Source organism: Rhinolophus sinicus, linkage group LG02, assembly GCF_036562045.2.
Source record: "Rhinolophus sinicus isolate RSC01 linkage group LG02, ASM3656204v1, whole genome shotgun sequence".
Taxonomy (NCBI): domain Eukaryota; kingdom Metazoa; phylum Chordata; class Mammalia; order Chiroptera; family Rhinolophidae; genus Rhinolophus; species Rhinolophus sinicus.
The window spans coordinates 96,428,614-96,447,767 of NC_133752.1; the positions used below are offsets into that span (position 1 = coordinate 96,428,614).

Consider the following 19,154-nt stretch of genomic DNA (forward strand, 5'->3'; position numbering starts at 1 on the left):
TCTACCACTCTTGAAAGCAAAATACATCTGGTGACATGCATTCCTAACAGATATTTTCTTCGATATGCACTGCTGTCTGAGATCGTGCTACAAAGCTTCCCTTCCACAAGAGCAACATTGATGTCTCTCATTTCCCCTGAGCTTCTTCCCTCTCTGCTTCCAGATGACGAAACGAACGCTCTATTATGCATTTAAAATAGTACAACCTCCTCCTTCCTCTGTAAATCAGAGCATAACCACAACCTGTCAGCTGACTGCAGCTGCCTTTACACTATGATTTGGGGGAAAAAGAATGACTTTAAATAGGTTTCACTAAAAAAATTAAGATATTTCAACATTGTTACCTTTTGTCCTGTTTTATTAATATATGAAAATAACTACTGGACAAAAATATTTCTTCCAGAGTAATTCTTTTTATAATGAATATTATCAAACATAGATTGCAGTGAAAAATTAAAGCCAAGTAGACAAAAGAAAACATGCAAGCCCCAATATTTTAAATGCATGAATACAGTCAATCAAAATATATATTTTGGGTATGTGAATTGACATGAAAACCTATCTTTTTACTGCTGATTATATTCACACCAATCCTTTTCCATGACATGAAAACCGTGTCTGGATGAGCAAACTCTCTGACACAGTATTTTCCACACCGTGTTTGTGCAATTTTTTTAGGTATCACCTGAAATGGGGTGGAGGGGAGTGTGCTCTGTGGTCAATGATGCAGGGAAAGGTTCGTTGGGAAGTTTTTGACTTCTCAAGACCTTTACTACACTAATGTACATTGTAAAACTAAAAAGGGAAATTACAAATTTATTTGGCTATGGGACCCATTTTTTCCAGGGGTTTTAACATGATTAGAATTTCTGTTAGGAAAAGCTGTTCTAGAACTAATAATTTAAAGATACCTCCTTTATTCAAATTTGGGGAAGAACATTATCTTTCAATAATAGAACTATTCAACTATTAAATAGTTGAAAAACTACTTCACATACTTCAGACATCTCTAAGATTCCTATATAGCAACGCTAAACACTAAATAGTCTATGCTCATGGGTCCTCACTTCTAGGTCAAGTTATGGCAAGGGGTCCTTAAGTACATCCACGTGCACCATACATTAACAGGGGACTGAACAGATTTCTTACATATACAGAACTATTGTCTAATGTACGCAGATATAGTTGCAATGAATAAAATGTGAGTTCATTCAAGAGCATTACTGAATTTCCTCACATATTCTCTCTTTTCATGAACACTAAAAAAGCGTGTTCATCCATCTATCTATCTGTCTGTCTATCTATCTATCTATCTATCTATCTATCTATCTATCTATCTATCTATCTATCTAAAAGTTCCCCATTCTCATCAAGTTTGGGAACCAATACCATTCAATTACTAGCTGTGGGGGAAATCAACAGTGCCCTAAGGCCACTGTAGCTTATTGTGTGTTCCAGGTAGATCATGGACATACCTGGGAATAATTCTGAAACCTCTATGGGTATTCTGAGAGGTATGGCACAGACACAAATTGGCTTCAGAAAAAATGTAGGGAAGTAAATTACAATAGACAGTATGCATTTTAAGGAATTGTCTCTTCCCATGATGCCTGTACGTGTTCCATTAGAAAACAACCAACCTACTAAGGAATGCTTTAGAATCCTTCAAGGAGGAGAGTATCCATCAGGGCTTGGGCAAACACTGGGTGGATCATCTAGAACAGGGGTGTCCAAACTGCGGCCCGCGGGCCAACTGTAGCCCATGATCCATTTTTTATTGGCCCGCAGCAAATTCCAAAAATATATTTAGTTTACTTAAATAAACCAGATGAGGCAATACGTACTTCACCTCGAGTGAGTGGCCCGACTGTTTGTGTATTTTACCGCATATGGCCCTTGGTGAAAAACGTTGAATAAAGTTTGGACATCCCTGATCTAGAATGAATCACAATATTCAACACTTTGAATGTGAACATGGAACCCCTTCATGAGTTTTTATATTCTGGGAACAGAACTGAAAACTCTGTAATTTGCTCATTGCTCAGTGACTGTGGCATGCTTGCCCTGGAGTGCTTGGTCATAAAGTACCCAGTCTTACTAAGGCATCGTGGTCTGACATACCAGTGTTTTAATAAATAAAAATTTATTATTTAATATTTATTATTTAATATTAACAATCTGGATCTTGAATGTATGTACCATGGCTAACAGTAACTAAATAATCCTAAAATAATCTTTCATTTCAGTTTTAGCTGAGTTGTGTCAAAATCACTATTACATGCCTATGATACTTATACTGTCTAGTAAATGGTAAAAACAAACAACAACAAAAAAACAAAAAAAAAACCCCGCAGAATACATAAGCTGGTAAGGTTAAAATTCCTGCCTACCATGTCATCTTAGCAGGCTGACTTGTTAATTGAATGCTATTACCTATGATATAAGCGAAAATGCTATTACCTATGATATAAGATATAACTACATGTCTGTCTATACAGTAAAATATATGCCAACCATGCCACAGTGGGGCATGGAAAAAAGGGATGGTGTGGATATTTTATAACTTTCCAAATTATTCAAAACTTTTCTAACAAACATGTACTATTCTTATCATTATTTAAAAACAGATTTTTAAAAAGAACAAACTGGCCAAATATGAAAAAATATCCTCAGAATTCCTGCTCCTGTTTTCCTTACATTCTAGGTGGGACCACCCTGATCCACATTTAACAAATGGATATATAATTTTCAGTAGAATATTCTACTGATTATGAAACACATTAAGTGATTATTTTGAAAGTATTTCTAATACACCTAAAAGAAAAACTTTTGTTAAACTACATTTTTCAATTTATATCTCATCGCCATGGAGTGACGTATTACTAGAGCGCTGGACTCAGAGATGTGTTAGAATAACAGCTCTGAACTAATCAGCAGAGTGGCTGTGCTAAGCCATGCTACCGGTAACTCCTCAATGGAGCTACCCATGGCAATAGATGACTGGTTTAGTTTAGAGGACAGGTTTTAGACTTTGGCCTGCCTGGGCTCAAATCCTAGTGCCATCGCTTTCTTCCCTGTTCAACTAGAAAAGGTGTTTGCCTTGCTATGTTTAACCCAGACCAGCACGAAGTAGGCTCAGAATGCCGTGGGCAAACAATTGACACATCCAAAAATCTCCACAGCTATCAGAACTGACAACTTAAAATTTAATTTTGAGTCCATGAGGCATCCACTGAAAACAACGCCCAGACTGAGTTCTATCATCAATCCATTCAAGGATGCAGTTTCAAGCATCGCTTGTTTAGGTGATTTGATGGGCGGTGGCTACTTCATTTATATACAGACTTCTGAGAGTAACAAAACAAAACCATTTTGTTGTTTTGAAAATGAAACAGGAAATGCTTTTTATTTTGTAATACCTTACAAATATGAACCTAAGATATCACAGTCTAAAATATCATCATAAAATACTGTCAAAGTGACTAAAATGAATGTAATACCACTCATATTGGTAGTTAGAAAATATATGTCGATTTAAAACATGAGGCTGCCAAGTACAGAAGTACTTTGACCAGCACTAATGAATTATTATTAATTTTACTTCATGGTTTTCAACATTCTATGACTGTTATTTATAAATTACGAAATTTATTATTATATACCCGTCTTTATATGAGTCAAGTTTTAAACCAAATTAGATTTTCTATGCCACTCCTCAAAGATGAGCAGAGGCACCTCCAGAATAATTTGGTCCATACATCACTTCAGGAACAAAATTCCATGGACGCCCAATCCTGCTGGAGCCCAGACAAACTTATGCAGCTCTGATAGGTTTTCCCTTGGGGAAGTAACTGTTACAGCGGCTATAAAAATGTTCACGTTTATTTTTTCTTTACAGTGAACATTCAGCCTCACAGGGACATATACATCTTCAGAAGGATATATTTTGGGTAACAGATTTAAGACCAACACAGTATTTCTGAAGGCCCCTTACAGAACATTTTAGTCCTAGACTCTATTAGAGAGAAGTATTTCTACATACAGTTCTTTAAATGCCAGGGTCTCTTTGTGTTTTATAACAGCTTTAAAAAACAACAACAAATGACACTTGTAGATATTCCAGCTAAAAACAATTATACAGAAAAGAAGTTAACACATCCTAACATCCTTTAGAGAACAATGCAAAGTGTGCATTAATTATACATATTCCTTTCATTTCCTAATGAATCATAGTACATCGAAATGTGAATGAAGGCCCAGTTTAAAAGGACGTTTTATTTTATCATTATGGGTATGAGCTTTTAATTTCCTATAATTAAAATAATTCAAATAACATGTTTAAAATGAATTTTCAGTTACAATATACTAGAACCTTTTACTGATGATGACCCTGGAAGATCTGTGTGCATGAGTCCCTTTACAGAACCAATTTTCCCATGTTTGCAACACTTTGTATTTTACCTTTATTTTAAATGTATTTGTCTGAAATACAATATAACAAGACAGACTAATTAACCTAGTTTCCACTGATCACATCATTAGAAAATTATTTCTTCCACTGCTGCTGCCCTTCATCAACTACACAGCAGGTTACAATGGGAATTCTGTGCTCACTTCCTTCCCTAGGCATTTAGTACAATGCCAGCCATTCTGTGAAATGAGTACTGTTCAAAACAGCATCCAACCAGTGCCTTCACTTTGACAAGCAAAGCGTCTACTGAAGATGAGAGAGAAGTTCTGTTTTGGAAGTGCAGTATGTCTTTGAGTCATCAGATTGCAAGGAGGGTTCAAGGTCAGGCTTTCCCTACCACCTGTGCATCGTCTCCTAGTCCTTTGTACAAGTGGAGACTACAGGAAACCTCTATTTCTCATCTGGTGACTTCCATAGCCTTTGATGGCTACGAGGTCTGATAATTAAGTTCACGAACTTGTTGCAACGATGTTGCTAAACTTTTTTGATATCAGAGGGATTATTCATTATGAATTTGCACCAACTGGACAGTTAGCCAAGTTTATATTTGGAAATGCTGAAAAGGCTGCGTGAAAAAGACGATCTGAAAAAGGACAACCAAGATGGTGCAGTAGGTAAACGCTGTGTTTACCTTCTCTCACAACCACACCAAATTACAATTAATCTACAAAACAACCATTATTGAGAATCGCCTAAAATCAAGCTGAACTGAAGCCTTTCAACTAAGGACATGCAGAAGAAGCCACCTCCAGACTGGTAGGAAGGGCAGAGATGCGGAATGGGCTGGACCCACAATAGCATGTGACCATTAAAGATCAGGAGGCCTATTTCGGCTGTGGGGTCCGCCCTCATCCCCTAGAGATCCCAGCCCAACCCCAGCCCAGGGTTCCAGTGCTGGGGAGAGAAGTCCCTATAATTTCTGGTTGTGAAAACCAGCGGAGACTATGACAGAGTGAGACAGTGCGGCTGGACTCACAGGTGCTCCTCTTAAAGGGACTGCACGTGGACTTACCCACCAGTGGAATCACTCACTCTGAGCTCCAGTGCTGGGGCAGCAGCTGGAGAGGTGGCAGGGACAAATGATGGGGAGTTGGGTTGTCTGGCTTGGGACCAGGGCTGGAGAGGCGGCTTTCTACTGAACAGGGGAACTGGTGGAGGCCATTGTTTCATTGTTGAGCCCTCCCACTTCCCAAAGCGTGAACACAGGTGAGTCTCTGCCATTCATTCACCATGCCCTGGCAATTTGAGACCCAGTCCTGCCCAATTTTCAGGCACACCCAGGCCGCTTCCAGTGACTTTATTGTGCAGACAGCCTGCCTTGGCTCAAGCTGCAGACTTTCCTAGGGTCTCTCAAAAGTTCGCGGAACCCAAACAAGCGTATCTGGCTTGAGCATGTTCTGTACCTCTGGCTGAGCAGCCCTAAGCCAGCACTAGTGGCAGCTGGCCTTGGTTCGGGGCTTGGCTTCTCAAGGTGCATCCAAGCATAGCATGGTGGCAGCCATCTGCAGATTTCTTTGTGGCTCCTGCCGAGTGGCTCCAGGTGGGGCACAGGCTGTGTCTGAACTAGACCTACAGCAGATCCCCTCCAACTATAGCCACCTTCGAAACGAGCTAGAGCACACCTAGCTGCTTCCAAGTACAACACACCCAAGGAGCAGATTGGTCAGGCACCAGAGTCCTGCTGAAGCAGATCCTGCTCCACAGGGTCAGCCCCTGAACCACAACTCTTCCACTGCAGTCAAGGCCAGTCCTCACAACCAGTGAGACCAAGGGTCAGTCCCTCCCATTGATGTGCAATTATCAACCAGGTCTCAACTACAAGAGGAAGGCACACACAACCCACACAAAGGACACACCTGGAGAGCGTGGTTCAGGTGACCAGAAAGACTGTGCCACTGAGCCCCACAGCACACCTACTACATAAGGCCACTCTACTAAAACTGGGAGACATACTAGCCCTACCTAATACATAGAAACAAACACCGGGAGGCAGGCAAAATAGGGAGACAAAGAAACACGTCCCAAATGAAAGAACAGAACAAAGCTCTAGAAAAATTACTAAGTGAAAAAGATATAAGCAATCTATTAGACGAAGAGTTCCAAACACTGGTTATAAGAATGCTCAGTGATCTCAGGGAGAACTTCAACAGAGAGCTCGAAGCATATAATTGGAGAGGGAAACCATGAAAAAGAAACATTCAGAAATAAAGGGCACAATAACGGAAATGAAGTATTACAGGGAATCAACAGTAGACTAGATGAAGCAGAGAGTCCAACCAGCAATGTAGAAAATAAGGTAGCAGAAAACACCCAACCAGAACAACAAAAAGAAAAAAGAATCCAAAAAATTGAGGAGATTAAGGGGTCTCCAGGACAGTATCAAGTGTACCAACATTCGCATTATAGGGGTACCAGAAGAAGAGAGAAAGCAAGGAATTGAAAACCTTTTTGAAGAAATAATGACAGAAAACTTCCCTAACCTGGTGAAGGAGATAGACATACACGCCCAGGAAGTGCAGCAAATCCCAAACAAGATAAAGCCAGAGAGGCCCACACAAAGACACATCATAATTAACATGCCAAAGGTTAAAGACAGAGAAATCTTAAAAGCAGAAAGAGAAAAGCAGTTAGTTACCTACAAGGGAGCCCCCATAAGACTGGCAGCTGATTTCTCAACAGAAACTTTGCAGGTAAGAAGGGACTGGCAGGAAATATTCCTAGTGATGAAAAGCAATGACATACAACCAAGATTACTCTACCCAGCAAAGCTATCATTTAGAACTGAAGGACAGATAAGGAGCTTCCCAGACAAGAAAAAGATGAAGGAGCTCATCACCGCCATACCAGTATTATAAGGAATCTTAGAGGGACTTCTTTAATATGGGAGGGAGGTTAAGGATGGGTGAAAGGGGAAGTGATTAAGAAGGACAAATTGGTTGTTACACTGTTGTCATGGGTATGTAGGGTATAGCATAAGGCACATAGTCAATAATATTGTAATAACTAGGTATGGTGCCAGGTAGTTACTAGATCTATCAGGGTGATAGATGGGAATGGGGTTGGGGTCAGGGTGAAAAGGTGAAGGTATTAAGAAGTACAAAGTGGTAGCTAATACAGTATGGGAAATATAATCAACAATGTTGTAAAGATCATGTAAAGTGCCAGATGGGCACTGGACTTATCAGGAGGATCGCTTCATAGACAGCGTCCAATGCACTAGACACCTGAAGCTAAAGTAGAATAATACTGAATGTCAACTATAACTAAATATATAGGTATATATAGTCACAGGATGTGGAGTACAACATAGGGAAGATAGTCAATGGTATTGTAACAGCTATGTAAGTTGTCAGAGGGGTAGTAGTTTGGAGGGTGGGTTATCACTTTATGAGGGGTTTAAATGTCTAACTATTATGTTGCTTTGTACACCTGAAACTAATAAAAAATAAGTTTAAAAACAAAAAGTTGGAGGACCTGAATTTTTTACTAACCATGGCTCTTTCAGCACGGCAATGCACCAGCTCACACGGCACTGTCTGTGAGGGAGTTTTTAGCCAGTAAACAAATAACTGTATTAGAACACCCTCCCTACTCACCTGATCTGGCCCCCAGTGACTTCTTTCTTTACCCGAAGAGAAAGGAAATATTGAAAGGAAGACATTTTGATGACATTCAGGACATGAAGGGCAATACAACCACAGCTTTGAAGGTCATTCCAGAAAAAGAGTTCCAAAATTGCTTTCAAGGGTAGATTAGGCACTGGCATTGGTGCATAGCTTTCCAAGGGGAGTACTTCGAAGGTGACCATAGTGATATTCAGCAATGAGGTATGTTTTCTATGATAAGTTCGCAAACTTAATTGTCTGACCTCATATGTGTGCTACTCTCTCACTCTGCTGCATTACCAGGGTGGGAACTCTACCACTGGCTCTATGTGCCCAGGACAATTACATGCATAATTGTGTCTTCCTTGCTGAGCAGCCCCAACCCCAACAGAACTCCCAAATAAAATCAACACTCCTTGAAAACACAAGGCTGAGTTCCATGGATTTCAGTTAATCATATTTTACATGTCAGTGAATAAGTTGGATCATTAAGATCAGCTTTAGTGACTTTTTTTTTCAATGTAGCAGAAGATTATTTGGAACATTGTTGAACTAAGTTCAAATTAATGCCTTACAAATGAAAAACATTACCATTTCCATTCCCACCACAAAGATTCCATAAGTTCCCTATTTTTCTTGAATAAGAAAAAACCAACTATCCACTAAAAGGAATAAAATTTTAAAAAATAAAATAAAAAACTTCAGTGGCCACTGCCATTTCCTAGATGTAACTTTTAGCTTTTAGTGTGTAACTTAAACAGTTAAGCTCATGCTGTTTTATTCTACTAAACTGCATAGTTAATTGAGGAAAATTATTAGTTTCTTAAATGAAATTTATGTATTTTATCATCTTTTTACTTTTAGCAATCTTTAAGCTTAATAAAGGAGGTAAGTATTCCATTCAATTTATTTTCTTTCTAAAAATGAGAAAAATATTTTAGACTAAATGCTAAAGTTTTCAACAATATAGTTTCATTTCTTCTCTAAGACCCTAATATATTTTTCCCTTATGTTGTCGACTCCATTCATTGTGAATATTACTAACAGAATGAACTGATACTGTTAACAAAATTGCTTGGTAAGTTAATTTACAAACAGTTATACCTATTGAAAAATTAAGAAATGATTTTCATAAAATTTCTCATATTTAGATTCTAATTCCTGGGGATACGTGTTTGCACCCTGAAGTTTGGCTTTTGGTCAAATGACTACCTAGAAAGTAACACTGGGGCAAACTCTAGGGATTTCATTCCAAATGACAATAAAAGTTCACTATGGAATCAATAAAACATTCTCATGTAACTTAATTGCAAAAAATTGACAATGGTCTGGTGTTTTTGTGTGTGTGTTTTTTTAAACGTGGGGAATTCTAGACTCTGCTAAGTGAACCAGAGGGCTGGGTTTTTTTGTTTTTTTTTTGGGGGGGGGGACTTCTAAAAATTCAATCCACCTCCATCTTTAAAGGATTTTTATTAACACTCATGATTAATAAACAACTCATATTTGAATAAATAAAACTTACCACTTGGAGAATGTCTTCATCTTTTGGCATAACACTAAGTTCCAATGTTGTATCACTGAAATCAAACATAGATACACTATTTTAGGGGAGGTGGAAGTGTATAAGAAAGACATAAAGGAAAAACAGTTAATGCAGAAGTATTTAAGTTGCTTAAGAGTTTAATTTTTATTTTTTTAAGTCTTTACTTTTCAAATCCAAAGCATTAAAATGAAAACAAGGCATATGGCGCAATGTGTGTATATATATACATGTATATGTATATATGTATATAAAATATATATATATATTTCAAGAAAGGAACTGTATTAAAATTGTAGTACTCAATATATACATACCAATAACAAAAGATGAATACAAGTCATGTTTGACTTCTGCAATTACAAGAGGTGCTCAAAGGGTCCAGACACTTCTGATTACAGTGAACTACTCCTTGAGCAAAGTTGACCAAAGTGTTCACTTGTATGCATTTTTTTGGCACCCCCGGCGTGCGTGTGTGTGTACACACATATGCTAACTAAGTAGGAAAGAGGGCACCCTGCCATATGTTTGAGTTATTCATAATCAGTCAAGTCTTCTTTATAATTTAGAAACATAAGTTAATTTAGAAACAAAGTATATTACTTATATTAAATAGTTCTGGAACATAACTCAGTATAAAATTAGTTATTATTTTACTTGAACAAATTACAAATTTTTACCACATACTCTCACTATTTATCAAGTTAAAAGTACATTAACATAAAAATAACCAAAGAACTCCTAAATTTAACATTTTGAGCAATATTAAACTTCCTAATTTTGAAATATGCCCTCTTGGCCTCATAGGTGAAGGAAATCAGAGTTCACCATCGCAACTATTAACATGACTCCTTCTTATTTTAAAAAACTATACAACATTTCAACTACTCTTATTTGCTTTCTTCTCTATGATTTAATTTTAGAGCCTTTACAGAAACAGTTCAAAGTCTCATTTTATTTTGGTACTGTAAATTTCCTGTTTGAAATGACAGAGAAGTTTCTCTAGGTTAAAAATATTCAAAGGGGTAAGTTTTACTGATTCCTGTGATCCGGAATTACATTTCGATAAGGCAAGGATAGTGGGGCTGTCCCATCAAGTGTTTCAATATCTAACCTAACAATATCAGATAGACTTTCCCCCCAATACAATCAAGAGATTAAGAATCAATCAAACAACAACAACAAAAAGAAAAAAAAAACTACTAATTTACTGGTGTCTCTTTTTGATTGATTTGAACCCTTATTTTGGGGCCTATAAATGCAGAAAGAATAAAAAACCAATAAGAACCACAGGTTTACATAAGTTTAACTAGTAAAATATGTAAGTACGTGTATTTCAATATTTAGAGTTGGTAGAAAATACATACTGATGATTAGAAAAATTCTGCAAGGATACATTTTTATACATTAATACACTGCAGAATCTCAATGGCTTTATGCTGCATTATCCATTTGCAGACGAAAGGAAACACAATTTTTTAAAAGAAAATAACATCATGAAAAAAACAGTATTTCTCTATTCTTTAAACTGCTTTACTGGTTGAAAAATTAAGATTGTCAAAGTGTTCATTATTCTGAAAGACAAACTGCACCAGTAACAAAAATATTAATATAGATTTTAGGAAAACCAGAAGAAAAAAAAGCTATGGTTACTTGCAAAATAATATTTTTAAAGAAGAGATGTTAACAAATATACTAAAAACATCCTTACATTACAGGGTAGAAAAACATATTGGTAGATTTACGATGATCTAAATTATTTTAAGAAAAAGAAAATCCGGGAGGATCCCCTCATTGCCTCTGCAGAGGCTTAAAATATTTCACCAGTCCCTAAGTCCTGGCTTAGTATCACTGTAAGGAACACCTAGAATCCAACAGAGAGGCCAGATTTAAGATTTGCTTTCTCTAAGAATGTCATTAAATATTAAAACAGTAAGAATCCTCTGAGATCAGTAATCATGATCACATCATCTAAGTAAAAATTACAATGTATGAGGGCATTAGTGTAAATAACAGATTATAGCATAAGCTGCTTTAGACATAGAGGAGCTTGATAAAAATCTTCAGGAAATAAAAAACTTCAATTACAGATATATGGCTACGGCTAATATAGATATAGATAATCTAAAAGGTACTATATTTGAATTTGGAAAGAACCTTCTACAATAGTGATGATCTGGAAATCGGACCGCAGATTCATGCCTACTCTTGACAGAAATTCAACATGGTAACCTCTTTGTCTTTTAATTTATTTGTAATTTTTATAAATTTTCTAGGAGTGTGGTAGAGAGGAAGAGAGTAGGACTAAATTATCTTTGAGGTCCCATAGACAGTCACTCTATAAATACTTATTTACTGTTACAACTCAAAATTCCATCATTCTGTACAACGTAGGCAGACAAATGGATTAAAAGAGAATTTCTTGCTGGCTTGGTTAAAACAAATGAATAAATTTGACCCAAGAATATTATTCAATAAGCTTTTAAAAGATAACTTAGTAAGAGGTTTTAAAATCAATTATGTATGCATTTGTTTATATATTTATCATAAGCAAATTAACATTTGATTGTCCCTTCAAATAAAAGTGGGAAACTTACAAAAAAATCTAAAATGTGTGCCTCTGAGATGCTAAAGGATTTTAATCACAAATCTGATAAATGTGCCAAAGCAAAGCCACCAACCAAGCAAAGCCACCAACTCAGGAGTGTCTTCTTGGCAACTTTCAAATGTGTTATCCACTTTAAGACAAAGTTCCACATCCCACATCACATCAATTCCCTACAGGAATACAATTTTGTATTACATCTACTTGCCCCAATGACTTACAAAACCCATCTTTGGCCAAAATTAATCATATTTCAAGAATCTTACCTGTTCTGAATTAAAGCAATTACTTGAGAATAGGTCTTTCCAATAACACTTTCTCCATTGACTTTTATAATTCGGTCACCTTCAAAGAGGAGTAAAAAAAAACCACGAAAATCACATGAAGAATTCCTATAGAAAGTCACTTCTGAATGAATACTTTTGAAATAATGTCTTGAGTAAGGTACTTATTTTTAATGTACCCTTGCTCGTTATTTTTCAGTTTCTTTTATAAAAATGAATCTAGGAGGGAGATTAGAAGGTGATAGGCGATACATTACAGGAAATGCAATTCTATATGTACATTGACATACACATTATACACATTAATAATGATATAGAAATTGGGGTTACTTTAAGTATGATGAAAAAGATAATTAAGGTACATAATAAATTAATAGTACATCCTAATAAAACTTAGCAATGACACTAACTACTGATATTTGATAACATCTGTAGCTGAAAAGAAAACATATTTGTAGCTAAAAAAGACAACATTTTATTCAAAAGGAAATAAAAGATAGTTTTTCACTAATTCCCATTTTTAATTATTCCATGTTTAAAAACAAGAGAAAAGAGTAAGTATTTTAGAGTGTGCACTAATCTAAACAAAATTGCTACTTATTTTTATTAAAATCACAAAATAGTTTAGAACACTGATCAGACTATATCCACTGACATCTGCTGATGAGGCTGAGCTTGCACTGCATTGGGACTTAAGCTACTCTTTGTGATGCAAATTAATTCACTTCTGGAAGATCAGGCACTCTCAGAAATTGGAGATCCAAGAAGATTACTTCAATTATGTCAATAAATATCTTCAGCATTTTGTTATTTTGTTATCTTTTGTCAAAATAAAATGTATGCAAAATATTCTTTAAAAGAGCCTCCAAGAATCCATCCATTATCTTAGTGGTAACCAAAAGTGCCCACAATTTATAGTAAATATTAAATGATTTCTGTTCAAACCCATCCATTTGGATATCAAGAAACATGTAACCGGTCCGGCCCGGTGGCTCAGGCGGTTGGAGCTCCATGCTCCTAACTCCGAAGGCTGCCGGTTCAATTCCCACATGGGCCAGTGGGCTCTCAACCACAAGATTGCCAGTTCAACTCCTCGAGTCCCGCAAGGGATGGTGGGCTGTGCCCCCTGCAACTAGCAACGGCAACTAGACCTGGAGCTGAGCTGTGCCCTCCACAACTAAGACTGAAAGAATAACAACTTGAAGCCGAACAGCACCCTCCACAACTAAGATTGAAAGGACAACAACTTGACTTGGAAAAAAGGCCTGAAAGTACACACTGTTCCCCAATAAAGTCCTGTTCCCCTTCCCCAATAAAATCTTTTAAAAAGAAAAAAAGAAACATGTAACCAATTAAGTCTCAAAAACAGTAATAATAGATGTGAAGAAAAAAGAATAAACATACACAAGGATAGATGAGGAAAAAAATAAGAAGAATGAAGTAAGGAAGGAATTAAAAGGTATTATTTAGAGAAGAATATCTGCACCTGTGCATAATCCAGCTTCGAAAGCAGGTCCTCCTTCTTTAACCTGCTTGACAAATATGGTATCCATTGGTTCCAAGCGGTTTCTTTGTTTTCCTGTGGGAGAAAAAAAACCAAGGCATGATTTCACTTCTCTATATTTTATTAAAATACCAAGATGTAAAATGATATTTAATTGAGACCAGTTAAGCAAAGATTTTTAATGCAAGGTTAAATTCATGTCTTGAATTTGGATGCTAAAATCACAATTTAGGGGTTTTCATTAATTCAAACATTTATTTTGCTTCTTCTATAATATAACAACCACAACCATCAGAACAGTTTCCATTTACTGGGTACATTCGGTATGTAAATTACTACACTAAGTACTATACATTGCTGAGAGCAATTTCCATAGCAAGTAAGTATCACGACCACCATTGCATAAAAAGAGGAAACTGGGGCTCAGAGAGATGAATTAAATCCTCCACGGTCAAATAGCTAGATTACACAGATGGTCCTCACTCTAGTGCTTTTTAACCTGCTTTGCTAAGCTTTGAGTTATAACGTTGACTAAGACACAGTCCTTCCCCTTCAGGGATTTTGGCAGGAGAGACATACAAAGAATGGCACCATAGTATAAAAAACACTCATACACAAATACAACACACAGTCCTGGCGACAAAGAGCACATGATGACCTCTGTAAATCAAATATTTCACATATTGTTGTCCATAGATCATGTGCTGTAATATCTAAGGTGCTTAAATAAACACCAGTATATTGGAGTCCGATCAGAAATCTGCTTTGTCAACAAGTTTCCCTATAGACGCTAACATTTGAGAGCAACTAACTGTTTCGGTAAAATAGAAAGATTCGCAGATGAAATGATTAAGCTACTGTGGGGGTACAAAAAGGTAGAGAGTGGTTCCCAAAGTGTGATTCCCGGACCAGCATTAGTATCACCAGGGAACATGTTAGAAATGCAAATCTGTGGACCCCACCCCAGCTCTACTGAAACTCTGAGGTGTGACTGTGATATGCACATTGCAGTTTGAGAACTGCAGCTCAGAACCTTAAAGAAGATTGTAACTGAGAAAAGAAGGGCTATACATTTATGGAGTAATATAATAATATTTGGTAAATAGCAATGCTGGGCAGAAAATGATCGCGTGTCAAATATAAAGAATTCATAATTATCGCCATATAAAACTGCATCTTTTTCATGGTGTATCACTAAGGTGGCGAAAAAGAAGTTTCCTAGTAAAGGAATATCTGTCAGCAGCTCCCCTACATGTTTGGCTGTTTACTCTAAAAGAAGTCTTCCTGATGAGTGAATGGCTAACTCAACCACTAAAAAAGCACCAGGATATAGGGGAAATGGCTTGTGTTTTAGAAGCCAGAGACAGGGATTCAAATTCTTGCTTTACACTTGTTAGTCCAGTTGCAATTAAGTAAACTATAAAGAAGTTACTACTTTTCTCCTATAATAACAATAATTATTCTATATTTTCACATCACTGAAGGGTTTCTACAAAGACTAAATGAGATAACGTGAAAGTACTCAGCATAGCATGAAACTTGAGTAATTCTCAGTAAATGTGTAGTTCCCCTCCTCCTCGCAAATGTTTAAATGAGGATGTGTCATATTTTTGTTTTCAAGAATTAAAATTTGGAAAGGTCATAAAAAAACTTGTAAAATACCTCTGATTCAATTTTAAATACTATAACTCTATATTAAATATATATTAGATATTTTCCCACAGCAACTTGATACAGCCTTCTCTCTACATTTAAATGAGATGTAAATCTTATGACTCCTTTTGTCACTTTTGATTAGCTATGACAGCTATGACAGATAGCCACACTGCTTTCCCCATGAGATTTAGGAGAAAAAAGAAAAAAATTTGTTAAATCCCTACTACATAGAAGAATGTCCTAATTCTTAAGAGACATTTACTAAAGTACTTAGGGACTAATTATAATAATATTTGCAACTTCATTTTCAAATGGTTTGGAAAAGAAAAAAAGATGCCCTCACACTCATACACACACATGGATAAAAAAAACCCCATAACAACATGTTAATTGTTGAATAAGACACAGCATACAGATGTTTCCTGTACTTTGAAAATTATAATAAAGGTGGGGGAACTTTTCTACATATGCCAGGCTTTATTTTTCTTCATAGAAGTTATTACTCACTACCTAAAATTGCATATTCATTTGCTTACATGTTTTGTGCACGTCTCTCCCACTAAAACGAAGAGCAGGGATTTTTGTCATGTTCCCTGAAATCCATAGCACCTAGAACAATGTCTGGCACAGAGCAGACACTCAGTAAGTAATTATTCAATGAATGAACAATTTATTACCTAATTTAATTCTCACAACAAGCCTTCAAGATGGGCATTATGATCCTAATATTACCACTGTACTGAGGAAGAAACACAGACTAATTTGTGGGAGGCAGAGTAGGGATTTGAACCCAGGTCTAAATCCATGCTGCTTCAGAAGGAACTAACTACTTATTCATTTGTCACGCCTTACTAAATACAAGCAGACAGTACACTTACTTTGAAAGCATACAACTACTTAATTCCAATCAAGTTAGTAATCAGTCTAGGTCTTTCTATGGCCAACTCAACATTTACAAACAGTTGGCATTCGGAAAACCATTTATTTTCCCTCAGTTTAGAGACTTGAAGGTTTAATAAGTTTTGTTGTATCAAGTCATGGCTTTCATGGAAAGATTTATATGATAAAAGAAGAGAAACATTTTTCTTATTAATGTCTTCTAATCTACTGTGTCCCAAAGGTAATTATACCACACTTATATTTAAAATACAAAATATAAATGGCCATTAATGAATTCTACAAAACAATAAAAAGTTGGTTGAGTAGCAATGTAGTGACTTTTGAAAATTCTGATAGTAAATTTCACTTATACAGAATAGATGCATCCAAAATAACTGGGTTTTAATTTCTATAAGGGAAATACTAATTTTGCAATGACTGCCTTTGCAAAAACATGACACTTCCCGAATGACAAATCTCTCAATACGCCACGCCTGAAAGCATGAGCAGACTAAAGGAAATATGGAATAGGCTAAAATAGAGGCCTGTCCTATAGCAAGCCCTGTAACATCTGCCAGGAGTTGTACTTTTCATTCTTGTTGTTTCTGGGCTTTCCTTTCTGGACTATCCAAAATTCTGACTTTGCTATTACTACCTCGATATTATCCAATATCTAAAAACAGAAATTTTTAAAAATGGGAAAATTTCCCATAGATATCCCTTAACCACAGGCAGGTTCACTAAGAAATGTATTTCTCTTCAATTTCCATATTCCTTGACTCTAAGTCTTGAGTTACACACTTGGCTCATTCATTTTAAGTGTCTTCTTTTAAATATCTGCTACCTGCAATTCTGCTGGAACTAGAAATCAGTGGTATCAAATTGAAAATGTGTGTTATTCAGTCTCTTGTGTCTTCAGTTTTTGCAAGTCAGTTTCTAGATATGCAAAACTTAAAGCCCTATCCTGAATCCTGGCAATTTACCAGGGAAAATGCTGACCTGTATGATCATTTGGCAGAGCCAGATGGCTTCCCTGGCATTTCTTAGCAAAAGCCTCTTTCAATTATACATCTGCATTTTATAATTTTAATAATATTTTTGAGAATACATAGGACATATTTCAAAGAACTGTTAAACACCTTCATTCACTGACCTTACCAAAAGAAAAGGAAAATGTTTCTTTTTAGCACACACATGTAATTAAATCTTTCTACACTTGAGAAAGGGAAATAAAAATACAATGATCTTACATGGACAAGAATGGCTAACTTGAACAAGTACAGAAAAGGTTCCATTTTACTCTACTTAATATACAATTAGTAAAGACTTAAAGAAGAAAGATAAAGAGTATGTATGAATTTATTTGAAGCTGAATATTACATTACATTCTGACATGAAGTCAGAAAGCATGTACATGCTTTAACATTATGGTAAACATAATCAGTTGGGAGAAAAAATGACGAGTAAAACAAAATAATAATACATAGGTAGTAACTGCCATCCAAATAGTGGATGAACATCCAAATGGACATGATTTTTATTCTCCATATCCAGTGTAATTCAAGTAGTTAAGAGATTGGGTCCTCTGACCACATTACATGATTTAAAATTCCAGCTCTACCATTTATTTTCCAAGTAGGATTTCCAGATTTTGCCATGTTTTGGTACATATTTATACTAAAAATTATTAGTTGTCTATGAGAAATTCAAATATAATCAGGCCTCCTGTATTTTATCTAGCAACCCTATCTCCAAGTGATTTTAGACAAATGATTTATTTATTCCTACCTAGCAAGGTTATTGGGACGATTAAAAGAGATAATCCATTAAAATGCTTACATAATACATAATAAAAATAGGAATTTAATAAATGCTACTTATTACTATGCCAGTCTGATGATAAACCTTCCGAAGTTTTACATACATATCAGGGAAGACCAAGGTCAGAGTGCTTGTCACACTGCAAATGGCTGATAAATATTGTTTGAAAGACTATATAAACTTAACTGTCATCTAATGGGGAAGTCGAGGAATCTGGACCAAAGAAAAAAAGAACTCTAAAGAAAAGAAGGTAGAAAAGTAAGAGAGACTGTACTAAAAAATTTCCAGTAACTGACAGGAACCACACACCTATCTTCAAAGAAACAGGGATCTAAAACCAGAGGGTTATATCTCTAAGCCTGAGGGTTTTATCAATTAGAAGGATGATTTAAATTTCTGATGACCCTCTTTGGAGAATGCTAAAGTCAAAATCACTTGCAACATTTAAATTATTTCAAAATTTAAAATATTAAGTACATAAAGCATACAGATGAAAGCAAATAGGTTACTTGAAGAAGTAACAGAATTTGAGCTATGCCAATTACAAAAAGAGCCCTGTGCTGAAGATCCACAGAAACATAAATAAGCCTAGGTCAGGAAATCCTATGGTTCTGGGGACAAAAGAAATGTATTTCTTAACAGACTGAAAAAATATATACTTTATACAAAGAAACTCTATCCCATATTTTTACCAAAGCAAAGCAATAGAAAATAATGACTATCACTGAGATTAAGCTTTTTTCCCCTTCTCTCTCAAGAGTTCTCAAACATGTTATTAAACTATTTTTT

General features: G+C 35.9%; 1 protein-coding gene across 1 annotated transcript in view; it reads right to left on the bottom strand.

The window, feature by feature from the left end:
* The window catches only part of ARHGAP21 (Rho GTPase activating protein 21), a 117,364-nt gene that overhangs the window by 33,914 nt on the left and 64,296 nt on the right, over positions 1-19,154 (bottom strand). Inside the window, 3 exon segments of the mRNA XM_074324927.1 lie at positions 9,599-9,653; positions 12,488-12,566; positions 13,992-14,084. Coding sequence (XP_074181028.1) covers positions 9,599-9,653; positions 12,488-12,566; positions 13,992-14,084 — 227 coding nt within the window.